The following is a 27,919-nucleotide window of genomic DNA, read 5'->3' as shown; positions in this document are numbered from 1 at the left end:
TTACCTTGCTTTTTGCACAATACCAGATGGTACTGCTGATTTTATTCTTTCACTGAAGTCATGTATTATGCAAAAAGAAATTTGTTACTTGGCCTGTAAGCATCTGTTTGTAGTGTGTAGTGCTGCAGATTCACATGGTCAGCATACCCCATCTAGTGTTGGGCTCAGACATTTGCAACTTGTTTTTCTTCAAAGGCGTGTTGTGTGTAATGAGGTACAGTGACTTCTCCCTCAGTCAGCAATATGCATGGGCACCGGCTCCATTGTTAGAGTTTTTTCCACACAGCAGGTGAGTATAAGGATGGAGAATTAGACAGGAAAGTTGGGTAATCATCCAAGAAATTATATACAAAAGAGTTAAGGTACGTAAATGCAGGAATGTACATCTGGAACAACTGAAGGCATCCATGGAGGTGGGTGCGCGCGTGTGGATCTACAGACTATAATCTAAAAACAGCTGCTTACAGGGTAAGCAATATATTCTATTAGTAGAATGTGTGGGTGTAGATACACATGTTCTGGATAGACTGTAAAGCAATGCCCCCTCCACTGCCTCCCCTCACCGAAGCGGTGGTTAGCCGGTGGATGTTGCAGACGACTGAAACAAAGTTCTTAGAACAGCGTGAGCAATTCTAGCTTGTTGGTGTGCTAAAACATCGACACAGTAGTACTTGGTAAATGTGTGTGTCGCATGGACCATGTAGTTGCCTTACAAAATGTCAGCTATGGGGATATTTCCAAGGAAAGCCATAGTGGCTCTTTTTCTCCAATTGGAACGCAGCATGGGTGAGGCATGCAAACTTCTCTTAGCTTTAACCCCTTCAGTGCCCATGACGAGCTGGACTCGTCATGGGCTGCGGTGGCGCTGTGCCCATGACGAGTCCAGCTCGTCATGAACTCCGCCCGCTAATAAAAAGCGCGGCACTGGGCGGGGAAAGGGGCGGGCATGCAAGGGGTTAATGTAGAGGATGATTTGGATATAGTTGACAATCCATCTGGCTATGCCCACCCTTGATAGAGTGTGCCCATGAAAGATTTGGTAAAAGCAACGAAGAGCTGCTGTGTTTTGTGAAAAGGCTCAGTCCTATCAATGTAATACATGAGGACACATTTGAAATTAAGGGTGTGAAGTGGCCTTTTTGCCACTAAGTGTTGCTGAGGGTAAGAAAATGGTAGCTTAATGGTCTGATTGAGATAGAAGAAGGATACCACCTTGGGAAGAAACTTATGGGTAGTTCTGAGGACAATCCTGTTGGTATGAACTTGAACTCTAAAGTGAGGGCCAGCAGCTCGCTAACACGCCTTAAAAATGTTAGAACGACTAGTAGAGCAACCTTCCAGGAGAGGAGTTGTCAAGGGCCTGTCTGCACAGGGACAGGAGATACCCTGGGTGGCATAACCTGTTTGAGTCCTTTCATGAAACCTTTCTTAAAAGGGATTTTGAATGATAGTGTTCTGCGAGTAGGCTGCTTAAGCGACCAAGTGAAGGTGTGTGGAAGTGTAAGACAGACCTGATTTTCTCCAGTGGAGAAGATAGCAGGCATCTTGAACTGCAGCTTTAAGGGGGACCAGGGGCTTGGAAATATAGTAATGGACAAACGTTTTCATTTGGCCACATAACAAGGTCACATAGTGGGTCTGAGTACTTCTTTGAGGATGCACATGCACTTTTGGCAGAGATTGAGACAGCCGAATTCAAAGACCTCCCGACTCAAATTGCTAGATTTAGCTGTCTGGGGTTGGGGTGCCTTGGTTTTAAGTAAGAAGGTCCGGCCTGCTGGGGAGCTTCTTTGGGGGGCTCACTGATATCTCCAGGAGGGTCCGTCCTGCTGGGGAGTTTCTTTGGGGGGCTCACTGATATCTCCAGGAGGATTGAAAACCATGGGTGTCTGTCCTATTTGAGAGCCACCAGGATGAGAGAGAGGGATGTTTGCGGAACTTCCGGACCACACATGGAAGAAGTGAGACAGGAGGAAAAGCGTAGGGAAAGAACACAGACCAATTCATCAGTAGAGCATTGCCAATGGACTGTGTGTGTGGGAACCTGGAGGGAAAGTTTGAGATTTAGCGTTTTAGGCATTGGCAAAGTGTTTGACCTTGGGGAACCCCCAACGGCAAAGGTACAGAAGTAGGACTTCTGGAGGAAGTTCCCACTCGTGGACGTGTTGCTGCATTCTGGTGAGCAGGTCTGCAAAACCATTGTCTACTGCCCAAAGGTACTTCACCAGAATGTACGTGATGGTGAACTTCCCATGCCAAATATTTTCTGCTACTGCCGATTCCTGTGGTGAGTGAGTGCTGCCTTGCGTTTGGAGATATTTTATGGTGGTCATGTTGCCTGCCCTTATCAGGTCTAGCGCTGACAAAAGGCAGTGAGAGCTAACAGGATGGCCAAAAGCCTGAGGTAATTGATGTGTGAAGTTTCTTCACCTCAACAACATTCAGCAGTTGCAGATGTGCTTCCCACCATTAATTGTCAAGAGTGGCCATTGTTACACTTGATTTTTAAATAGGAGGCTCAGGTGCTATGGTCAAGGGTTGTGAGTTGAGGATTACATGGTCTTTCTTTGGGTTGAAATCCTAGACAAAGGTGAAAAGAACATAGCGTCTGGAAGAGGGTGGAGTGAATTCAGAAGGAGAGAGAGACTGCAAAATGTGAGTGATTGGGGGGAGAAAAATAGAGAGACTGGAGACAAGTTAATACCAGGGCACCAGCACTCTCAAATCACTAGACTTTCTGGCTGAAATGTTTATGGTTTCATGCCTATCCCTTGCTTTAACCACCAAGCTCTGCATCCTAACTAGAAATGTACAATTTGTGTGAGGGGATGGGCAGTGGTGGCTCCCCCCATTTCTGCGTCAATGCAATGCTTGAGGCCAGGAAAATCCCCACAACCCACTATTCTAGCTGATACTTCCATTAACTGCTTTCACTTTATGCCTGTTGCCATGGCTGCAGTCCCTGTCCATTTGATTTAACGTCCAGAAGGAGTGAGTAGTCAGCCCCAGCAGATTTCTTGGGTGGTCGACGAATCTTCTGCATGCACATGAAGGAACCTTCTGCCTACAAATTTTTCCCATTCTACAGGGGACCTAATGTGGTATTATTTATAACTCCATGGTACACCACATCCCAGAATTACCAGTACCTGCGGAATCTCATGTGGGTTATATTTCTAACACACCACTGATACTCTGGTAGTCATGATGGAGACTTCAATTGTCACAGCAATATATTTACAACTATGCTTACTTCTGGTTCAGGCTAATTTCACTTATTGTTTTTTTTTTTTTTTTTAAAAGCATTTCACTTGGTTAGTAAGATCATTTGGAGACTAGACAATACTAAGAATTGCACAACTTTGTTAAATGCTAAGGAGACTTATATTAAGAATGAAATATGGCCGATGTCCAAGATTAAATTCATAAGAGTGGTATGAAATTGCTTGCTATTACTTGCTGTATTAGACCAAAGGATGGGAAGACTATTGTTTTCAGATAAAAGTAAGGTATGTTGGAACTAATTCTATTTTCTGAGCACTAAGACAAAGTTCAAGTATTATCACAAACAGAGAACAAATAGACAAAACCCTGAACTTTGTTTCTATTTGGTCATTTAAACGTGTGGCAGAACCAGATCTTGCAGCACCTTAGGTTTTACTTGTTTGTTTGAGGATTTACAGCGTCTTGGTCAAACACACACACAGTGATAACTTAAAGCCAATATATTGTTTGCATGTCAAAAGGAGCTTATGCGCCTTCAAATTTCCTGGCAGCCAAATATGAGGACACACCTTTAACTTCACTCCACCCTAAATACTCTACTCAACCCATGACTTTCTTTCACAAAATAGCTGAGAGGGCTGTTTTAGAGTGACACCTTCACAGACCGGGACATTGCAACATTCTCTAGACATTGAACATTGAAGGACAACTTGAGGGCAAGAACGGCACACAGAGACTCACCTATTGAGGTCAGCATTCTAAAACTCTTTAATCATATTTATTTTACTCATGATAACGTTTGCTATTTGATAAGCAGTCCACATTAATATGAAATTATTAATTGTATTCTATATCCTGGTGAATGCATTCCTGAAACGAAAATACAGCCTGGCGTGGAACATATGTAAAGTGAGGTATAATAGGGCCCGATAGCCTCGCTGTCTTGCACAAATCTTGGTTAAACATCAAACGTGAACATAAATGCAGAAAGGCAAAAGTCCACAGAACAGTTTTGGAACACACAGGGGCATCAAGAGGGGATGTCCTGATCCTAGCACAGAGCACTAAGTAAGCATCAAAGACCAGTCCTTAAAAAAGGATAATGTTACTTACTCATCTGTTCTTGGCATGTAGAGCTGTAGATTCACATGCTTTGTATACTCATGCCATCTAGTGTTGGGTCCGATGTTTACAAGTTGTTTTTCTTCTAAGAAGTCTTTTCAGTCACGAGGTAGGTGACTCCTCCTTTCGGTGATAGTGCGCATGGACATCGACTCCATTGTTAGATTGTTTTCCCGCAGAGGGTGAGAATGGAGTTAGTAAAGGTAGAATAGAGATGTCCATGCATATGTATGTATGTAAAGTAAGAAAACTGGTATAGGTACCCAGGGAGGTGGGTGGGCACATGTGAATCAATAGCTCTACATATCAAGAGCAGATGCATACTGGATAATTAATATTATCCGTTCGAGGCATGTGAGCTGTAGATCACATGCTTTGCACAGACTATAGAGCAGTAAACTCTCAAAGCGGTGGCTAACCTGTAGCTGTTGCAGTTGTTTGAAAAAGAGTTTTAAGTACTGCCTGGCCTTCATTAGCTTGTTGCCACACTAACACATCTACACAATAGTGTTTGGTGAATGTGTGCAGTGTAGACCATGTTGCTGCCTTACAGATGTCAACTAGGGGAATATTTCCTACGAAAGCTATAGTAGCCCCTATTTTTGCAGGTGGAATGCGCTCTAGAGGGTATTGTCAAGGTTCTTTTCGCTTTCAGATAACGTTTGGATACATTTTATGATCCATCTTGCAATGCCCGATTTAGAAATGGGATTGCCTTTGTGTGGTGGCGAAAAAGCAAAAAAGAGCTGTTTTGTCTTACAAAAATCTTTTGTTCTTTCCACATAATATAGTAGAGCTCTTCTAACATCTAGTGTGTGTAGAGCTCGTTCTGCTACAGAATAAGGTTGAGGAAAGAACATGGGTAACTCAACTTATTGATTGATGTGAAAAGCAGAAACCACTTTAGGAAGAAATTTGGGATTGGTTCGAAGAACCACTTTGTCTTTGTGAAGTTGAAAGAAAGGCTCTTGTACAGTTAGTGCCTGGAGTTCACCAGCTCTCCTTAAGGAAGTGATTGCAATAGGAAAAGCAACCTTCCATGAGAGAAATTGTAGTTGACACTTGTGCATTGGTTCAAAGTTGGACACATTAGCCTCGTAAGTACTACGTTTAAGTTTCATACTGTTACAGATGGTGCTCTTGGTGGTATTACCCTTTTTAGTCCTTCCATAAAGGCTTTAATCACGGGTACTCTGAATAGAGATAAGTGTTGTCTGTTTTGTAAGTATGCAGCTACTGCTATTAAATGTAATCGAATAGATGTGTAGGCTAATCCAGATTGCTGTAAGAGATAACAGATGATGTTTTGCACTGAAGCACCAAGGGGATTGATATTGTGATTGTTACAATATATAACAAATCGTTTCCATTTTGCTGCATAACATGCCCTAGTAATAGGTTTCCTAGCCTCCTTTAGGATATTCATACAGTCTGGTGATAATTGTCCATAACCAAACTCTATGACTTCAGGAGCCAAATCGCTAGGTTGAGTTCCTTGGGATTTCAATTCCTGATTTCTCCATGGCTCCGAGTGAGGATACTGGAGTTGAGATCCCACTTTTGGTGTGGAACTGAGAGCTCTAGCAGGATAGTGAACCAAGGTTGACGTGCCCATGTGGGAGCTATGAGAATGAGTTTGAGGGATGATTGTCTGAGCTTCAGAACTACCAGTGGAATGAGTGGGAGAGGTGGAAAAGCATAGGCAAATATCCCTGACCAGTTCATCCATAGGGTATTGCCTTTGCAGAGCGGGTGTGGGAACCTGGAGGCGAAGCTTGGGCATTTTGCTTTTTGAGCTGTGGTGAACAGATCTATGTGAGGAAATCCCCATTCCTGAAAGTAGGGAAGAAGAATTTGGGGGTGAAGTTCCCACACGTGGATTGGTTATCTCCGTCTGCTGAGAAGGTCTGCAATTTGATTGTTTAGTCCTGGAAGATGTTCTGCTAGGAGGTTTTGTGATGTATGGCCCATTTCCAAATGGCTTGTGCTAGGCGTGACAGTTGGAGAGAGTGTCCACCCCTGTATTTGTATATAATACATAGCTGTAATTTGTCTGCGTGGACTAAGATAGTTTTGCCTTTTATGTGAGTTTGAAAGGCTTTCAGCGCTAGAAACACTGCTAGTAGCTCGAGGTGATTTATATGGAGGCTTTTGTACTTTAGAGTCCATAATCCTTGGATTGTGTGACTTTGTAGGTGAGTGCCCCAACCAGTGAGCGATGTGTCTGCTGTTAGCACTGTCTGTGGAACAGGGTCGAGAAAGGGTCACCCTTTGGATAAATTCTGTGGGTTCCACCACTGCAGAGAGTGATAGGTGCGGCCATCTACCAAGATTAGATTGGTCAACTGACACTGCGACTGGGTCTACTGACTTGCTAAGCATTTTTGAAGGGGACACGTGAAGTCTTGCATGGGGAACAATTATAATGCAAGATGCCATCATCCCTAACAGTTGCATGAATACATTTGCTGGCAATGATTGGTTGGGCTGAATTTGAGTGAGAAGGAACTGAATTCTGTGAATCCTGGCTGTGTTGGGAGAGGCTAGAGCTTTGTGAGCATCTATTGTGACTCCCAGATAGGTTTTTGTGTTGGAAGGCTGTAGATGAGACTACAACGCATTCGCTGTAAACCCTGGTTGGTGAAGCAAGTAAATAGTGGTTTGAGTGTGTTGGAGACACATTTGGTAAATACTGGCTTTGATGAGCCAGTTGTCCAGGTATGGGAAGACATGGATGTGTTGTCTTCTCAGATATGCTGTGACTACTGCCAGACATTTGGTAAATACCCTAGGAGCAGTGGTGACTCAAAATGGTAGTACTTTTAATTGGTAATGATGACCCGCTATCATGAATCTGAGGTATTTGCGATGGGCAGGATAAATTGGAATGTGTAAATATGCGTTTTTTAAAGTCTAGAGTAGACGTAAAATCGCCCTGCTGCAGAAGTGGGAGCACTTGTTGAAGTGTCATCATGAGGAAATGCTCTGAAAGTATGTAGAGGTATAGTTCTATGAGGTCTAGAATAGGTCTCAAGGAGCCATCCTTTTTGGGGATGAGAAAGTACAGGGAGTACACGCCTGTCCCTTGATATTGTAACGGCACAGGTTCTATGACTCCTTTGGACAGGAGAGACTGGACCTCTTGCTGAAGTAAATGTAAATGTTCTGGTGACATTTTGTGAGAGCGTGGTGGAATGTTTGGAGGATTGTTCGTAAGCTCCAGGCAATAACCATGTTGGATAATTCCTAACACCCATTTGTCTGTGATGATAGATTGCCAAATAGGGAGGAATTGTAGAAGACGTCCCCTGACAGCTGTTAAATGATCAGGGAAAGTGTAGGCAAGTCACTGCTTGTTGGGGGGGGGGGGGGATTATGTGGTGTGGAGCCCCTGACTCGACCTCCGTTATTGTTTCCTCTGTATCCTCCTCTGAAGAAGCCCCTTATAGAGGAAGACTGACTGTTGCCTTTGTAAGAGGTGGCAGTATTGTCTGAGGACATGGTTTTCGACCCTCCACGCGTGAAGAAGCGACGGAAGGAGCCCCGATTAGAGGGAGACTGCAGAGCTCCCATAAACTTGGCTACTTCTGTGTCTTTTTTCATTTTTTGCTAATGACTTCTCTACTTCGGGCCCGAAGAGATGTTCCTTGTCAAAAGAAGTATTTAAAATAGACTGTTGTACTTCGGGTTTGAAACCAGAAATCTTCAGCCATGCATGTCTCCTTAATAAGACACTAGGGTTGCTCTCTCTAGCTGTGGTGTCTGCAGCATCTAAAGTGCATCTAATTGAGGAATTGGATATGAGCTTCCCTTCCTGGACTAAATCCTGGGCTTTTTCTTTGTGCTCATCTGGGAGGTGCTGTAGCAACTGATCCATTTCATCCCTGTGTGCCCTATTATATCTGGCTAGTAGGCCTGGGTGTTGGCAATGCACCAATGATTTGCTGCTTGGGCGGCTACTCGTTTACCGGAGGCATCTAACAGTTTTGACTATGTCTGGAGGGGGAACATCCCCTGTAGTCTGTGAATTGGCCTGTTTACGGGCATTAGAGACTTCCAAGGACTCTAGTGTAACTGTCCTTTAATAAAGACTGGATCTGAGGGAGCAGGGTTATATTTGTTATCAATTCTCGGGGTGAGAATGCGAGCACGCACTGGATCTTTAAAGATATAATCGGCATGTCTCAACATATCTTTAGGTATAGGTAGAGTGTGGGTAGCCCTTCGTGTGCTACTGCGTGTTTCAAATAGGAAATCTTCCTCTAGAGATTCCTTGTGTAACTGTACCCCATGATATTCTGAAGCTCTAGCAAGTATTATTTATTTATTTATTTATTTATTTGACGATTTGTAGAGCGCCTGGTGACCCGAAGGCATCCCCGCGCTATATTAATTGTATTAAGCAGAGGAGAGGGGAAGAAAGAGAAGGGTCTTTATTTTGGGAATAAAAGCGTTTTCAGTTTTTTTCTGAAGATCAGATAACTGGGCTCCAGTCTAAGGGTGCGGGGGAGGGAGTTCCACCCGGCGGATGCCTTCACGGAGAAGCGTCGGCCTCCAGTCCGTGTCTTTCTGTATTTGGGGATGTTGGCCAGTCGCTCATACTCAGACCGAAGGGATCTGGGGGCCTTATAAGGAGTCACCAGGTCGCTGAGGATCATAGGGCCAACTCCATTCATCAATTTGTGTGCAGTGCACATGGCCTTAAATTCCACCCTTTGGCGCACTGGCAGCCAGTGCAGGGCCCTGATTGCTGGTCTGGCTGATACTCTGGAGGGAAGGTTCATAAGTAGTCGGGCTGCTGCATTCTGTGTGCGTTGAAGTTTAGCCATGGTGGCCTCTGGGGCTCCCAGATAAACCATGTTGCTGTAGTCCAACCGTGCCAGTATTAAACCTTGGACTAGGAGTTTTCTAGATGTGGGCGGGAGTAAGGGGAGAATCTTGCGGGTGGTGCGCATAAGCCCGAAGCAGGTACCTGCTGTTTTGGACGCTTGCGTTTTCATTGAAAGCTCGGGTTCCAGCCAGACTCCAAGGGTCTTGATTTCTTGTTTCGGGGTGGGAATTTCCCCGAACACGTCTGGCCAGACCGATGGGGGTATAGTCGCCCATTGCTTTCCCATGAGCATAACTTCTGTCTTTGACCCGTTTAATTTAAGTGATGATTCACACATCCAACTGTGAATTTCCGTAAGGCAATTTGCCAGATTGTCCGGGTGGTCGTCCAGTTGGGATAAAGAGACGACCAGCTGTGTGTCATCAGCATAGCTCACTATTTTGATCCCGAAGGGGGTCACCACATCTTCGAGAGGGGCCATGTAGGCATTAAAAAGCGTGGGGCTTAAAGACGACCCCTGGGGAACCCCGCTCGTGAGGGGGAGGATGGTCGAGTGGTGATTGCCATCCCATACCTGGAACGAACGCCCAGCAAGGAAGGACTCTATCCACCTGAGCGCCGCCCCAGTGAGTCCTGCTGCCGCCAACCGATGGAGAAGGACACGATGGTTGACTGTGTCGAAGGCTGCACTAAGATCCAGGAGGATCACTGCCACTGACCCTCCTGAATCCAAAATGCGCCTTGCCTCCTCGATGACGGCGAGAAGGGCGGTGTCTGTGCCATGGCCAGGGCGAAACCCAATTTGGGATTGCCGTAAGATGTTGTTTACCTCTAGAAAATGTGACTGTTGTCCATTGACCAGTTTCTCGGCTACTTTGCTAATGCAAGGGAGGAGTGAGATTGGCCGGTAGTTTGACATATCTGCTGGGTCCAGCTGAGGTTTTTTTAGGAGTGCTTTAACTACTGCACTCTTCCAGCTAGCGGGTACAGAGCCTTGGGCGAGCGAACTGTTTATAAGCTCCGTGATCGTTGGTACGATGACTGGGGCTACGGTTTTGAGAAATCTAATAGGTGCGGGATCCAAAGGTGATCCGCTTTTCATTTTGGTCATGGTTACATCTACCTCGTTACTGGTTGCTGCCCTAAACGTCGCTAGTTGGGGGCGCAAGCTGTTTCCTGTCTGACTGATGGGGGTTTCATTGTCCATGTGGCTTGATAGACAGGGAGGGGGAAGGGATGCTAGAATGCGGGCGATTTTGTCATTAAAATAGGTAGCTAGTTCGTTGCTTCGGTCTACCGGGGGGGTGTTAGAGGATGGAGGAGCTGGTATTTTTAGTAGCTCTTTTACGATCAGGAAGGATTCCCTTGTTGAGTTAGTGGAGTCTTTTATCTGTATATCGTAATGGGAGGCTTTGGTGCGTTTAAGCGTTACAACAAACAAATGATGGACGGAATGCTGACAATGCATACATTCTCCCCCAGTCAAGAGATCTGGGTTAAATCCATCGTTCTTTTGCCCACTACACCACCCCAGTTTAGACATGGCCATATGCAAATCAGTCTTGACCCTGTGCCTCATGGGAACAGTCCAGCCCGAACTGCCAAGCCATGTCTTCCCTGGACCGGAATCAAGCATCCTAGGACCGGTTTCTGGCTATCAGCCGTCATCAGCCAGGATAGCTTGACTCCAGTGGCGTAGTGAGCACGGGTCCCACGTCTGGGAATACCCATCCCACTTAGGGCGAAAAGCGTTACAACAAACAAATGATGGACGGAATGCTGACAATGCATACATTCTCCCCCAGTCAAGAGATATGGGTTAAATCCATCGTTCTTTTGCCCACTACACCACCCCAGTTTAGACATGGCCATATGCAAATCAGTCTTGACCCTGTGCCTCATGGGAACAGTCCAGCCCGAACTGCCAAGCCATGTCTTCCCTGGACCGGAATCAAGCATCCTAGGACCGGTTTCTGGCTATCAGCCGTCATCAGCCAGGATAGCTTGACTCCAGTGGCGTAGTGAGCACGGGTCCCACGTCTGGGAATACCCATCCCACTTAGGGCGAAAAGCGTTACAACAAACAAATGATGGACGGAATGCTGACAATGCATACATTCTCCCCCAGTCAAGAGATCTGGGTTAAATCCATCGTTCTTTTGCCCACTACACCACCCCAGTTTAGACATGGCCATATGCAAATCAGTCTTGACCCTGTGCCTCATGGGAACAGTCCAGCCCGAACTGCCAAGCCATGTCTTCCCTGGACCGGAATCAAGCATCCTAGGACCGGTTTCTGGCTATCAGCCGTCATCAGCCAGGATAGCTTGACTCCAGTGGCGTAGTGAGCACGGGTCCCACGTCTGGGAATACCCATCCCATTTAGGGCGAAAAGCGTTACAACAAACAAATGATGGACGGAATGCTGACAATGCATACATTCTCCCCCAGTCAAGAGATCTGGGTTAAATCCATCGTTCTTTTGCCCACTACACCACCCCAGTTTAGACATGGCCATATGCAAATCAGTCTTGACCCTGTGCCTCATGGGAACAGTCCAGCCCGAACTGCCAAGCCATGTCTTCCCTGGACCGGAATCAAGCATCCTAGGACCGGTTTCTGGCTATCAGCCGTCATCAGCCAGGATAGCTTGACTCCAGTGGCGTAGTGAGCACGGGTCCCACGTCTGGGAATACCCATCCCACTTAGGGCGAAAAGCGTTACAACAAACAAATGATGGACGGAATGCTGACAATGCATACATTCTCCCCCAGTCAAGAGATCTGGGTTAAATCCATCGTTCTTTTGCCCACTACACCACCCCAGTTTAGACATGGCCATATGCAAATCAGTCTTGACCCTGTGCCTCATGGGAACAGTCCAGCCCGAACTGCCAAGCCATGTCTTCCCTGGACCGGAATCAAGCATCCTAGGACCGGTTTCTGGCTATCAGCCGTCATCAGCCAGGATAGCTTGACTCCAGTGGCGTAGTGAGCACGGGTCCCACGTCTGGGAATACCCATCCCACTTAGGGCGAAAAGCGTTACAACAAACAAATGATGGACGGAATGCTGACAATGCATACATTCTCCCCCAGTCAAGAGATCTGGGTTAAATCCATCGTTCTTTTGCCCACTACAACTCCCCAGTTTAGACATGGCCATATGCAAATCAGTCTTGACCCTGTGCCTCATGGGAACATTCCAGCCCGAACTGCCAAGCCATGTCTTCCCTGGACCGGAATCAAGCATCCTAGGACCGGTTTCTGGCTATCAGCCGTCATCAGCCAGGATAGCTTGACTCCAGTGGCGTAGTGAGCACGGGTCCCACGTCTGGGAATACCCATCCCACTTAGGGCGAAAAGCGTTACAACAAACAAATGATGGACGGAATGCTGACAATGCATACATTCTCCCCCAGTCAAGAGATCTGGGTTAAATCCATCGTTCTTTTGCCCACTACACCACACCAGTTTAGACATGGCCATATGCAAATCAGTCTTGACCCTGTGCCTCATGGGAACAGTCCAGCCCGAACTGCCAAGCCATGTCTTCCCTGGACCGGAATCAAGCATCCTAGGACCGGTTTCTGGCTATCAGCCGTCATCAGCCAGGATAGCTTGACTCCAGTGGCGTAGTGAACACGGGTCCCACGTCTGGGAATACCCATCCCACTTAGGGCGAAAAGCGTTACAACAAACAAATGATGGACGGAATGCTGACAATGCATACATTCTCCCCCAGTCAAGAGATCTGGGTTAAATCCATCGTTCTTTTGCCCACTACACCACCCCAGTTTAGACATGGCCATATGCAAATCAGTCTTGACCCTGTGCCTCATGGGAACAGTCCAGCCCGAACTGCCAAGCCATGTCTTCCCTGGACCGGAATCAAGCATCCTAGGACCGGTTTCTGGCTATCAGCCGTCATCAGCCAGGATAGCTTGACTCCAGTGGCGTAGTGAGCACGGGTCCCACGTCTGGGAATACCCATCCCACTTAGGGCGAAAAGCGTTACAACAAACAAATGATGGACGGAATGCTGACAATGCATACATTCTCCCCCAGTCAAGAGATCTGGGTTAAATCCATCGTTCTTTTGCCCACTACACCACCCCAGTTTAGACATGGCCATATGCAAATCAGTCTTGACCCTGTGCCTCATGGGAACAGTCCAGCCCGAACTGCCAAGCCATGTCTTCCCTGGACCGGAATCAAGCATCCTAGGACCGGTTTCTGGCTATCAGCCGTCATCAGCCAGGATAGCTTGACTCCAGTGGCGTAGTGAGCACGGGTCCCACGTCTGGAATGGCATGGTGAGCAAAAAAACGATGGATTTAGGCCCAGATCTCTGTACTGGGGTGAATGTATGACATTGTTCTGCATTCTGTCCATCAATTGTTGTTTTTGCATTTGTCACCCCGAGTGGGAAGGGTACGCTCAGACGTGAGTCCCATGCTCTCCATGCCACTGGAATCAAGCTATCCTGGCTGACGAGGGCTGAAAGCCCGAAACCGGTCCTAGGATGCTTGTTTCCAGTCCAGGGAGGACCTGGCTTGGCAGTTCGGGCTGGACTGTTCCCATGAGGCACAGGGTCAAGACTGATTTGCATATGGCTGGGTTCAAACTGGAATGGCATGGTGAGCAAAAAAACGATGGATTTAGGCCCAGATCTCTGTACTGGGGTGAATGTATGACATTGTTCTGCATTCTGTCCATCAATTGTTGTTTTTGCATTTGTCACCCCGAGTGGGAAGGGTATGCTCAGACGTGAGTCCCATGCTCTCCATGCCACTGGAATCAAGCTATCCTGGCTGACGAGGGCTGAAAGCCCGAAACCGGTCCTAGGATGCTTGTTTCCAGTCCAGGGAGGACCTGGCTTGGCAGTTCGGGCTGGACTGTTCCCATGAGGCACAGGGTCAAGACTGATTTGCATATGGCTGGGTTCAAACTGGAATGGCATGGTGAGCAAAAAAACGATGGATTTAGGCCCAGATCTCTGTACTGGGGTGAATGTATGACATTGTTCTGCATTCTGTCCATCAATTGTTGTTTTTGCATTTGTCACCCCGAGTGGGAAGGGTATGCTCAGACGTGAGTCCCATGCTCTCCATGCCACTGGAATCAAGCTATCCTGGCTGACGAGGGCTGAAAGCCCGAAACCGGTCCTAGGATGCTTGTTTCCAGTCCAGGGAGGACCTGGCTTGGCAGTTCGGGCTGGACTGTTCCCATGAGGCACAGGGTCAAGACTGATTTGCATATGGCTGGGTTCAAACTGGAATGGCATGGTGAGCAAAAAAACGATGGATTTAGGCCCAGATCTCTGTACTGGGGTGAATGTATGACATTGTTCTGCATTCTGTCCATCAATTGTTGTTTTTGCATTTGTCACCCCGAGTGGGAAGGGTATGCTCAGACGTGAGTCCCATGCTCTCCATGCCACTGGAATCAAGCTATCCTGGCTGACGAGGGCTGAAAGCCCGAAACCGGTCCTAGGATGCTTGTTTCCAGTCCAGGGAGGACCTGGCTTGGCAGTTCGGGCTGGACTGTTCCCATGAGGCACAGGGTCAAGACTGATTTGCATATGGCTGGGTTCAAACTGGAATGGCATGGTGAGCAAAAAAACGATGGATTTAGGCCCAGATCTCTGTACTGGGGTGAATGTATGACATTGTTCTGCATTCTGTCCATCAATTGTTGTTTTTGCATTTGTCACCCCGAGTGGGAAGGGTATGCTCAGACGTGAGTCCCATGCTCTCCATGCCACTGGAATCAAGCTATCCTGGCTGACGAGGGCTGAAAGCCCGAAACCGGTCCTAGGATGCTTGTTTCCAGTCCAGGGAGGACCTGGCTTGCCAGTTCGGGCTGGACTGTTCCCATGAGGCACAGGGTCAAGACTGATTTGCATATGGCTGGGTTCAAACTGGAATGGCATGGTGAGCAAAAAAACGATGGATTTAGGCCCAGATCTCTGTACTGGGGTGAATGTATGACATTGTTCTGCATTCTGTCCATCAATTGTTGTTTTTGCATTTGTCACCCCGAGTGGGAAGGGTATGCTCAGACGTGAGTCCCATGCTCTCCATGCCACTGGAATCAAGCTATCCTGGCTGACGAGGGCTGAAAGCCCGAAACCGGTCCTAGGATGCTTGTTTCCAGTCCAGGGAGGACCTGGCTTGGCAGTTCGGGCTGGACTGTTCCCATGAGGCACAGGGTCAAGACTGATTTGCATATGGCTGGGTTCAAACTGGAATGGCATGGTGAGCAAAAAAACGATGGATTTAGGCCCAGATCTCTGTACTGGGGTGAATGTATGACATTGTTCTGCATTCTGTCCATCAATTGTTGTTTTTGCATTTGTCACCCCAAGTGGGAAGGGTATGCTCAGACGTGAGTCCCATGCTCTCCATGCCACTGGAATCAAGCTATCCTGGCTGACGAGGGCTGAAAGCCCGAAACCGGTCCTAGGATGCTTGTTTCCAGTCCAGGGAGGACCTGGCTTGGCAGTTCGGGCTGGACTGTTCCCATGCGGCACAGGGTCAAGACTGATTTGCATATGGCTGGGTTCAAACTGGAATGGCATGGTGAGCAAAAAAACGATGGATTTAGGCCCAGATCTCTGCACTGGGGTGAATGTATGACATTGTTCTGCATTCTGTCCATCAATTGTTGTTTTTGCATTTGTCACCCCGAGTGGGAAGGGTATGCTCAGACGTGAGTCCCATGCTCTCCATGCCACTGGAATCAAGCTATCCTGGCTGACGAGGGCTGAAAGCCCGAAACCGGTCCTAGGATGCTTGTTTCCAGTCCAGGGAGGACCTAGCTTGGCAGTTCGGGCTGGACTGTTCCCATGAGGCACAGGGTCAAGACTGATTTGCATATGGCTGGGTTCAAACTGGAATGGCATGGTGAGCAAAAAAACGATGGATTTAGGCCCAGATCTCTGTACTGGGGTGAATGTATGACATTGTTCTGCATTCTGTCCATCAATTGTTGTTTTTGCATTTGTCACCCCGAGTGGGAAGGGTATGCTCAGACGTGAGTCCCATGCTCTCCATGCCACTGGAATCAAGCTATCCTGGCTGACGAGGGCTGAAAGCCCGAAACCGGTCCTAGGATGCTTGTTTCCAGTCCAGGGAGGACCTGGCTTGGCAGTTCGGGCTGGACTGTTCCCATGAGGCACAGGGTCAAGACTGATTTGCATATGGCTGGGTTCAAACTGGAATGGCATGGTGAGCAAAAAAACGATGGATTTAGGCCCAGATCTCTGTACTGGGGTGAATATATGACATTGTTCTGCATTCTGTCCATCAATTGTTGTTTTTGCATTTGTCACCCCGAGTGGGAAGGGTATGCTCAGACGTGAGTCCCATGCTCTCCATGCCACTGGAATCAAGCTATCCTGGCTGACGAGGGCTGAAAGCCCGAAACCGGTCCTAGGATGCTTGTTTCCAGTCCAGGGAGGACCTGGCTTGGCAGTTCGGGCTGGACTGTTCCCATGAGGCACAGGGTCAAGACTGATTTGCATATGGCTGGGTTCAAACTGGAATGGCATGGTGAGCAAAAAAACGATGGATTTAGGCCCAGATCTCTGTACTGGGGTGAATGTATGACATTGTTCTGCATTCTGTCCATCAATTGTTGTTTTTGCATTTGTCACCCCGAGTGGGAAGGGTATGCTCAGACGTGAGTCCCATGCTCTCCATGCCACTGGAATCAAGCTATCCTGGCTGACGAGGGCTGAAAGCCCGAAACCGGTCCTAGGATGCTTGTTTCCAGTCCAGGGAGGACCTGGCTTGGCAGTTCGGGCTGGACTGCTCCCATGAGGCACAGGGTCAAGACTGATTTGCATATGGCTGGGTTCAAACTGGAATGGCATGGTGAGCAAAAAAACGATGGATTTAGGCCCAGATCTCTGTACTGGGGTGAATGTATGACATTGTTCTGCATTCTGTCCATCAATTGTTGTTTTTGCATTTGTCACCCCGAGTGGGAAGGGTATGCTCAGACGTGAGTCCCATGCTCTCCATGCCACTGGAATCAAGCTATCCTGGCTGACGAGGGCTGAAAGCCCGAAACCGGTCCTAGGATGCTTGTTTCCAGTCCAGGGAGGACCTGGCTTGGCAGTTCGGGCTGGACTGTTCCCATGAGGCACAGGGTCAAGACTGATTTGCATATGGCTGGGTTCAAACTGGAATGGCATGGTGAGCAAAAAAACGATGGATTTAGGCCCAGATCTCTGTACTGGGGTGAATGTATGACATTGTTCTGCATTCTGTCCATCAATTGTTGTTTTTGCATTTGTCACCCCGAGTGGGAAGGGTATGCTCAGACGTGAGTCCCATGCTCTCCATGCCACTGGAATCAAGCTATCCTGGCTGACGAGGGCTGAAAGCCCGAAACCGGTCCTAGGATGCTTGTTTCCAGTCCAGGGAGGACCTGGCTTGGCAGTTCGGGCTGGACTGTTCCCATGAGGCACAGGGTCAAGACTGATTTGCATATGGCTGGGTTCAAACTGGAATGGCATGGTGAGCAAAAAAACGATGGAATTAGGCCCAGATCTCTGTACTGGGGTGAATGTATGACATTGTTCTGCATTCTGTCCATCAATTGTTGTTTTTGCATTTGTCACCCCGAGTGGGAAGGGTATGCTCAGACGTGAGTCCCATGCTCTCCATGCCACTGGAATCAAGCTATCCTGGCTGACGAGGGCTGAAAGCCCGAAACCGGTCCTAGGATGCTTGTTTCCAGTCCAGGGAGGACCTGGCTTGGCAGTTCGGGCTGGACTGTTCCCATGAGGCACAGGGTCAAGACTGATTTGCATATGGCTGGGTTCAAACTGGAATGGCATGGTGAGCAAAAAAACGATGGATTTAGGCCCAGATCTCTGTACTGGGGTGAATGTATGACATTGTTCTGCATTCTGTCCATCAATTGTTGTTTTTGCATTTGTCACCCCGAGTGGGAAGGGTATGCTCAGACGTGAGTCCCATGCTCTCCATGCCACTGGAATCAAGCTATCCTGGCTGACGAGGGCTGAAAGCCCGAAACCGGTCCTAGGATGCTTGTTTCCAGTCCAGGGAGGACCTGGCTTGGCAATTCGGGCTGGACTGTTCCCATGAGGCACAGGGTCAAGACTGATTTGCATATGGCTGGGTTCAAACTGGAATGGCATGGTGAGCAAAAAAACGATGGATTTAGGCCCAGATCTCTGTACTGGGGTGAATGTATGACATTGTTCTGCATTCTGTCCATCAATTGTTGTTTTTGCATTTGTCACCCCGAGTGGGAAGGGTATGCTCAGACGTGAGTCCCATGCTCTCCATGCCACTGGAATCAAGCTATCCTGGCTGACGAGGGCTGAAAGCCCGAAACCGGTCCTAGGATGCTTGTTTCCAGTCCAGGGAGGACCTGGCTTGGCAGTTCGGGCTGGACTGTTCCCATGAGGCACAGGGTCAAGACTGATTTGCATATGGCTGGGTTCAAACTGGAATGGCATGGTGAGCAAAAAAACGATGGATTTAGGCCCAGATCTCTGTACTGGGGTGAATGTATGACATTGTTCTGCATTCTGTCCATCAATTGTTGTTTTTGCATTGGTGCGTTTAAGGGCAGATTTGTATATTCTCACTGATTTCTGGTAATCTTCCTTGCTAGCGTACTGCCAGTCTTTCCTCCATTGCCGCTCAGCTTTCTTGCAATTTTTGCGTAGCATCCGAAGTTCCGGGGTGTACCATGGGGCGGATCCTGGTTTCCCGTTTTTATCTTCCCGGATTCTAAAGGGGAGTATGGAGTCTAGGGATGTGACAATCCACTCTCTGAAATTACTGTCAGCGATAACAGGGTCTTCAGAATAAGAAGGGGTAGTTGCCTTCAGGGTCCTGGCCCAATCTTCTGTGGGGAGCTTGGACCATGCCCTGTCCCTGGTATAGGTGGGAGGTTTGTGAGGTTTACTGAAGACTCCTGGTAGCTGGAAGGAGACTAAAAAATGGTCCGTCCAAGGGAGGGGGAGAGACTCACTAGCTTGCATGGTGGGGGTGCTCGTGAACACCGGGTCCAGCAAGTGACCTTTGTTGTGTGTAGCTCCAGAGTTTAGGAGGTGGAGGTCGTAGGCCGCCAGGTCTGTCATCAGGTCGGCTGCCCCTGTATCTAGAGGGTCATCAAAATGGATATTCAGGTCTCCTAGAATCGTAAAGTTGGTGGTGGAGTGTGCCTGCGATGCTACCGTATCCAGGAGAGCATTGGAAAAAGAACCTGGATGACCGGGGGGGCGATAGACTAAGAGGCCTGATAGTGAGTTCGTCGGGTCCAACTTGATCGTGAACTGAAGGCTTTCAGAATCAAGGACGTGCGCATCGTTAGTTTTGCAGGGGAAATGATCCCGATGGATGATGGCAACACCACCACCCCTACCGGAGGGACGAGGTAGGGACTGAATAAGAAAGCCCGGGGGAGTAGCTAGGACCATATCTGCGTCCGAGTGAGAGGAGAGCCACGTTTCTGTCAGGAACAGAACGTCAATCTCATGGTCTTCTATGAGATGATTAATTAACAGCGCGTGTTTTGGGAGAGAGCGACAGTTCAGGGTGGCGAGTTTAAGGGTTGAGGGCCTGTAAGGTCGGTTAAGGAGTTTGAGCTGGACTGGGTGGCAAAAGGTGCATCTGGTGAATGGACCTTCAAGATCATGAACGTACTTACAAGAAGTAGCGATGGTGGGTCTGAGACTTAAGAGGTCCCGACGTGAGTAGCTTACCTTAAAGGCAGCTTTGTCCGACAGGGGTTCTGGCCCTAGGCCCGGCCGTGCGCGGACGGGAGCAGACGGGCTTGCCTTTAGCGCGCCTTCGGCACGCCGGCGGCGCGCCCGTTGCGCGCGTCCGCTGCGCGGCCGGGAAATGCACATGATTAAGAGAGAGGTGGGAGGGTAAATGGGGGTGTGTCCACACTAAGGGGGCGTGGCCTGAGGGATCGACGGTGATGGCGTGCGAGGTGTGTGAAGCAGGACCCGCTGCGGCGCCAAAAACTGCCCAAAATCCCTGTCCGAGGCGAGTTCGAGCCCAATTAGTGCCCAGGAATGAGGTAAGAACAATTTAAAAACAGAAAATCAGTGACACTCAAATTAGTAAAACGATTAGCTTACTCCCGGCTTCCGCCTCAGGAGGATACAATTCTCTGAATTGGTTCTAAAAGCCGGAGACCTTTAAATAGTCTCGGTAGGGGGCGTGTCCACACTAAGGGGGCGTGGCCTGAGGGATCGACGGTGATGGCGTGCGAGGTGTGTGAAGCAGGACCCGCTGCAGCGCCAAAAACTGCCCAAAATCCCTGTCCGAGGCGAGTTCGAGCCCAATTAGTGCCCAGGAATGAGGTAAGAACAATTTAAAAACAGAAAATCAGTGACACTCAAATTAGTAAAACGATTAGCTTACTCCCGGCTTCCGCCTCAGGAGGATACAATTCTCTGAATTGGTTCTAAAAGCCGGAGACCTTTAAATAGTCTCGGTAGGGGGCGTGTCCACACTAAGGGGGGCGTGGCCTGAGGGATCGACGGTGATGGCGTGCGAGGTGTGTGAAGCAGGACCCGCTGCGGCGCCAAAAACTGCCCAAAATCCCTGTCCGAGGCGAATTCGAGCCCAATTAGTGCCCAGGAATGAGGTAAGAACAATTTAAAAACAGAAAATCAGTGACACTCAAATTAGTAAAACGATTAGCTTACTCCCGGCTTCCGCCTCAGGAGGATACAATTCTCTGAATTGGTTCTAAAAGCCGGAGACCTTTAAATAGTCTCGGTAGGGGGCGTGTCCACACTAAGGGGGCGTGGCCTGAGGGATCGACGGTGATGGCGTGCGAGGTGTGTGAAGCAGGACCCGCTGCGGCGCCAAAAACTGCCCAAAATCCCTGTCCGAGGCGAGTTCGAGTAATTCTAGATATCCTACATTGTCGTCAGGAGGGGAAGGCTTTACAGGGTAAAGATCTGGGTCGTTATCAGCAGGTGAATTGTGTTATAAGCCTTCCAGGGGTCTATTGGTAAAATATTGCCCCCCCTCCCCATCTCCATCATCTTCATCATCATCAGGTGGTGGTGGTGAAGAGTTAGTTGGTGTAATCAGTAAACAATGCAAAGGTGGAGAAGTTTGTGTACGGGAATGTGGTGAAGGAGAAGGAGGGAAGGGGTTATATTGTAAGGGGTGTCCTCTGACTCAGGTTTGCGTTTCTGAGGTGATTTAGTAAGAACACGTTCTGCATCTGGATTTAAATAAAGTTCCTTTTGTTTTGGGTCTGCTTTGGGTGTTGGGTCCTCATAACTCGGATCCTGCAGCTTCGGAGGAACAGTTTTAGGTTTTGGCACAGAGGATTTCGGTGCCGGGGTAGAATGACTTTTCGGCGCAGAAGGTTTCGGTGCTGAAGGAGGCTTAGTTTTCAGTATCAATAATTTTGGCTCCGAAGCGGTTTTCGGCTACGAGCCTGAAGGTTTTGCCTCAGTGCCAGACTTTGGCCGACTCGATCCCGAGCTGGAAGGCTTAGTGACGTGTTTCAGTGCCGAGCCGGAGGGCGGGGCGTCAAAAACATCTTGTTGGTGCCTGTTTGTAGTGCTCCAGAGACAAGCACAAGTTGCACACTTCGTGCGAGTCGGTGCACGGATACTTGGCGTGCCACAGAGGGCTGAATTTGAATGGAGTCCGTTCCATCGGCTGCGAAGTGGACCGACACAGTTAGGCTGGACGGCCTTCCCGATGATCCTCGATCGAAATAGAGGTTTTCCTCGACAGATACGATACGCGGAGAAGTGAGATACACGTTTGAAACAATACCAACGTGGATAGAGTGGATTGTGCACTGAGGGGAACCCAAAGATTGGCTTCGAACCAGACTGCAGCAATACACATCTGAACCCGATGGCGGAAAAAAACAATCTAACAATGAAGTCGATGCCCATGCGCACTGTCACCGAAAGGTGGAGTCACCTTCCTCATGACTGGAAAGAATGCTTCGAAGAAAAACAACTTCCAAACATCCTGACCCAACACTAGATGGCAGGAGTATGCAAAGCATGTGATCTACAGCTCACATGCCTCGAACAAATATTTTCCTTCATTGGTCCACGAGGGCCACGGTCATTGTAAGAAAGTGGCTCTGTATATACTGTTGCCAAATAGGTACAGTGTGCACAGAGTCCACAGTCCCCAGAGGTGTGGCAGAGGCTAAAGTTAGATATAACCTTACTCTCTAAAGTGGTAGCTTGGTCGAGCAGTAAGGCAGTATCAGAGGACAGTGTAAAGCATTTGTTGTACACACTCAGTCAGCAAATGGTCTCACAAACTCAAGAACTGACCTCTAGGCCAATGGTTTTGTATAAAAATATATAGTTGTTTTATTTTAGAACCAACAATAGGTATCAAAATATACTTTCTCAGAATGAGATGCTTTAGATAAATACTTTCAATATGCAATAGACTTTTGAATGCAATAGATACAGTTGTTGCAATAGGCAACACAATTTCAAACACAATATAACATTGAGCTCAAAGGGAATTTCTAGTTAAATGCAATTGATTACTTTTCTTACCACAGGACTGGGTCCTAGATTCAGTCCTGGGACATCTCCTGTAAACAGTTGAGTAAAAACGTTTTGGTTACAGTTGTGATTTTTAAGGAATATTATTGTATTTTAAAAGTTGACACAGAAACTTTTCCACATAGAATCACCAATGTTATCCTATGGGAGGAAATTCACTAAGTAAGTGGGGTTATTGTTACTTTTTCTAACTCCGTGTTGGATCCTGGATCCAGCACTGGGGCATCTCCTGTAAACAGTTGAAAGAATGTGTTTTTGTTATACAGGCGATTTTTAACGAATATTTGTAAGTTTGCCAAATCGACACTTTGAAGAATTTCTGGTGAAAACCAGGCAATGCTATCCTATGGAAGGAAAATCAAGTTATAGGTAAGTACGGTTGTAATTACTTTTCAGCGTCAGTGCTAGGCACCAAGATCCAGCACTGGGATCTCTCCTGATAACAGGTGAGTAAATTCGTTTTCGTAATTCTGCTGATTTTAGATGAATATTTTAAAGTTTCAAAACTCGACACTTGAAAGAATTTCCAAGTGAAACCAATCAATGTTACCCTATGGAAGAAAAGGGAGTTATCGGCTTTTGGGTAAGTACTCGACTGGCAGAGTTAAGGTTCTGGGCATAGACTCAGGGGTCTCCCAGGGTCAGGTAAGTACAGTTGTTACACCCTCAGCGGCACAGGGGCAGCTGGGTGCACAGTGAGTTAGGCCCAATGTTATCCTATGGGAGGCAGGGGGCCTTTGGTTGGTGGCTGCTGGCTAGCAGGCCACGCGGCTGTGGGAGCTGGGCTCCTGGTCACTTGCTCAGTGCAAATGGGGAAGTAGATTAGAGTAGAGGTTGCACTGCCAGGGGCACTCTGGCGGCTGGGTGCAGGGTGCTTTTGAGCCGTCGGGCGCTCAATGGATTTCAATGGGGACGAAGATTCTTCAGGTGCGACCACCACTTCAAGAGGTAAGTTGGGTAGTTGGAGGATAGGTAGGCACCCAGGAGTTGGGCACAGGGGGCCGCAGGGTGCCGGGTGCAGGGGTGCCTTTTGGTGTCGGGAAATCTTACCCTCTGCTGGTCGCGGTTGGAGGGGTCCCTGGTTCTGAGGCTGCAGGCGTCGTCAGGAGTGTTGAGGAGGGTCCTTGGGTGCTGGATTCGGGGTCACAGTCGCCGGGGGGACTTCCTTGTGGTCTTTGTTCACTCCAGCACAGGCCAGGTTTGGCGGGTGCAGAGTGTGCAGGGTTTGCAGTTCCTGGCTGATGCCAGGGGTCAGTTGCTTGCTTTGAGCAGTACCACTGCTCATGGGAGTCCCAGGTAGTTAGAGTCACAAGGCAATCAGGTCCTCCGGGGTTTTTGAGGTTGCTGACCACTGGAGATGCCAGGGTTTAGCAGGAGCAGGTTCGAGGGTCGACAGGCCGGTAGGGCTGGGGCCAAATCAGTTGGTGTCTTTGTCTTGTTAGCAGCTGCACAGCAGGTCTTCTTGTTCCTTGTTCTTCTTTCTTGTTTCGGAATCTGGATCTGAAGAAGGGAGGTTCAGGGTGCCCCTAAATACTAAATTTAGGGGCATTACACTTAGGTAAAGGGCAGGGACCAATGGGTCCCTTCCCTGGGGTGGGTACACCCCCTATCCTGCCACTCTCCTGTGGGAGGGGGGCAGTAGCGTAGTCCTGATTGGGAAGGCCTTCCCATCTTCAAGATGGCGAGAGCCCGGAAATGTGCTTCACCTCACCTCCCCCACCTGAGGGGTGGGGTTGGCAGAGGCTGGCACATCCCCTTTCCTTCCTTGGGATTTCCGGCCAGTCTTCCCGCCAGAGTGGGGGTCAGAACCGGTAGGGGCCAGTTGCTGAGTACAGCAAGTGGCCTGGAGAAGCTCACAAAGGCGGCATGCCTTTGAAGCTTCCCCTGCCCATCCTGGGGGAGGAGAACTAGCACCTCGCCCAGGATGTGCATTGTTGCAGACCCAGGAAAGCGGATGGCTCTCTACCCAGGGGTCCAGCAACATGTCTGCTGTGTGGCAGCGTAGGCAGCCCCTCAGACAAGACGTGGATTGTAGGTTAGGTTCAGGGGGTATCTCTAAGATGCCCTCTTTAGTGCATTGTACATTAAATCCCACACTGGCATCAGTGCAGGTTTAATGTGCTGAGAAGTTTGATACCAGTGTTGCCATCATGGTGCTGTGGAGTTCATGTTGATGATCTCCCAGCACCATATACTCTTAAATGGCAGCACTGCACTTACAGTGCCCAGGAAAGGACCTGGGTACTGTAGGGGCACAGGGCTCATGCACCTGTACCCACACCACTGGCATAGGGCACCCAGCTAGAGGGGTGGCTGATGTATGCCAGGGCAGTGTGTGTTGTGGGCATGGCACAAAGGGATGTGTGCCATGTCGACTCTGTTTTGTTCTGCACCCAGACACTCAGCCTGCAAGGGCAGTGTGTGTGTGTCAGGGTACAGTGCCTCTAAGGGTGGCACAATAAGTGCTGCAGCCCTTAGGGGCCTTCTCTGGTCACAAGGCCCTGGGTACCTAGTGTACCATTCACCATGGGCTGACATGTGGCCAGAGATGCCAATTGGGTTTAGGCTTCAACACAGTTTTAGGGAAGGAACATAGGCCCTGGGTACCTGATTGGCAGGAGCCCAGGGCACACTCAGTCAAAGTACATCAGCAATTCAGCAAAAAGTGGGGGCATAGCATGCAAGAAAGATGGCACTTTCTCACAGTCGTGCCAGATTTTTCAGATTTCAACAAATTAATTTACATGCAATTAATTTAATTAGACTAATTTACATAGTCGTCTGCATCAATTACTATAGACTGCTCTGAAAAAATGCTTTATCCCATGTGTTAGCATCTGTCTCCCTGTTCAGTTCATTCTCACAGGCTTTTTGAGAAGACAGCAGGATCCCTCGCCATCACTGTGTAATGATCTCAATAAAGTTGCTTCTGCAGTTTAGTATTTTCTTGCACCTAAACATTTGACAAGCTCAATACTTTTGTGATGCGTGCGCAACAAAAGGATGCTGAGTAAATGCAAGCCCTGATGTTGCATCAAGGACAGAACCTAAAAGGAGCATGCACCATTACCTTGAACACCAACACAGCCATCCCATGTGACATTCTTATTACACAAATCCTTAGACAAGGTTGTTGGAAAGACAGTTCTGATGTTTCTTAATTTACAATCTGCACCAGGGTCTCTGTTTGATTTTTCTGCATCTTTTGTATTGGAAAGATTTGCGTTTCTTCATGTTCCAGCAGAGCATATGTTTGCACCACTGGGCCAGACATGCATGAAAAGAAATCTTAGGTGTATTATGTGGCCTGAAGCATTGCAGGATTCAGGGTGGGCAACAGAAAAGTCATTAGAGTGATACTTGAAGCCGAAACAACTCATACTTTGCTGAACCCAATGCTAGAAGGCACTAATGTGCACAACATATCACTCAGATGTATGCTGCTCCCTTGAAAGCAGCCATAGATGCAAATTTCAAGGTACAAAAGCCGGACAGTTAAAAGCTATGGACTGGATATAAAATGTTTAAGGAAGTTGCTTTATTTATGTTATACTGTATTAGTTGATTCTATAGTGCATCGTCTCACCCTATGATTAGCCTAAGGCAAATGGTTAACAGGAGAGGTGGAAATGAGGGACCACAACAGAGGAAAAGAGGAACCACAATAGAGAATGGGATGAAGAAACACTATGAATGAAACCATGTTTCCAAAACACTATTTGGTGTAGTCATTGACTACGGCAATAAAATACCCATCTGAAGGGAAATCCCGACCAGTCTAGATCAGTTTCTTGTTCTACCTCAAGAATGTCTCTTAAAAAGCAGCATACTTTCAAGTATATAAGAGGTACTTCATATCAGCCACCATCAACAATAGGGACTTTTAGAGCCTTATTTAGAGTTTGCCCGACAGAATACTCAGAACCATGGTAGATGTCCTGTCCACTGCATTACAAATGCATTATATGACACCTGTAAAATGGGAGGAGAGACATCTGCCACATGTTGCTGGAGTATTGCATTTGCCAAACACTAAATACGGCCCTTCATCTGAAAACATTCTTGTTTCATTCTGCCCTACTGTACACAAATACCACTCAGAACTCTATATCAATCACTCCTTTCATTGGTCTTCAATTAGATTGTCTTCTTGGCTGCAGAGTTCCATGTTTGTAGTTGATACAGTAAAAACAAAGCAAAAGGCAGCATGTTTCACACAATTTTGTTCTTTTGTCAGGCACGATAGCTTTAATTACAAACAAGGAATCTGTGTTCTATGAACTCCAAGCTTGTAGACCACAGGAGCAAAACACCATTCGATAGCTGAATGAATGAAAATAGAGCTTATAGGATATCATCTTTTACCATACAGAGCAACAGGGAAGCTAGGAAATCAGGGAAAGACCATCTTCTTCTTCTCATTCATCCAATGACTGTATTCAGATAATAAAGGACTGGCGTGTCTATATAAGGATTCACAGTGTCCCACTACCCATACAATGCTTTGAAAGGACTATGAATTGTTTCCTGAAATTAAGTAAAAATGTATGCCCTTGAAATCAAGGGCAAGTCCAACGTTTTGCTGATATAGGCCTGATTGCACTCATTGACTGCACAGAAAATTCTCTCAAAGACACAGCTAAGATCCCTGCCTCAAACAAGAACCTTTTCTCACACTGTGCAATTGTAAAAAGGTAATGGATAGTGATTCCCACCTTGCCACATCTGCAGATCGTGGCCCCTCTTACCCACGCTCCTCTCTGTGGTGTTCTGGGTCTGCGGGTGGGCTTCCGTCGTCTCATATAAGATCAGAGGAGGGGGTGTGATAACGGCTGGACTTGAAATCTCCATGTCTGCAGAAGACAAAACAATACACAAGCTCAGCTTGTAATGCTTGAAGAAGGACCAACAACATTAATTTTTGTGTCATGTGTCAATAAGTATGTTGGATGATTTTGAAAACATATCTCACTTTTGCAGATTCCATGTTGAATGACCCCAGAACTGAGTTCTTTGACAAACGGCAGAAATAAAAGATAGAACCTAGTCCGACTCTAGCATTGCCTTTCACATCCAATCTGCATGAGGCTCTACGTGAAGCACAACATCTTCATCCATAGACCAGCACAGATATTTTGGACCTATTCACCTAAGGGTGGTTAAGGGAATGTGA

The 27,919-nt window shown here is 47.8% G+C and overlaps 1 protein-coding gene across 1 annotated transcript in view; it reads right to left on the bottom strand.

The window, feature by feature from the left end:
* LOC146868456 (discoidin domain-containing receptor 2-like) overlaps positions 1-27,919 on the bottom strand; it is a 445,309-nt gene that overhangs the window by 40,612 nt on the left and 376,778 nt on the right. Inside the window, exon 11 of the mRNA XM_085610198.1 lies at positions 27,462-27,599. Coding sequence (XP_085466324.1) covers positions 27,462-27,599 — 138 coding nt within the window. The remainder of the gene's footprint in view (positions 1-27,461; positions 27,600-27,919) is intronic.

This window comes from Triturus cristatus, chromosome 1_2, assembly GCF_964204655.1.
Source record: "Triturus cristatus chromosome 1_2, aTriCri1.1, whole genome shotgun sequence".
NCBI lineage: Eukaryota > Metazoa > Chordata > Amphibia > Caudata > Salamandridae > Triturus > Triturus cristatus.
The sequence above is the reverse complement of the archived record's forward strand: the minus strand, read 5'-3'. Positions and strand labels throughout refer to the sequence as shown.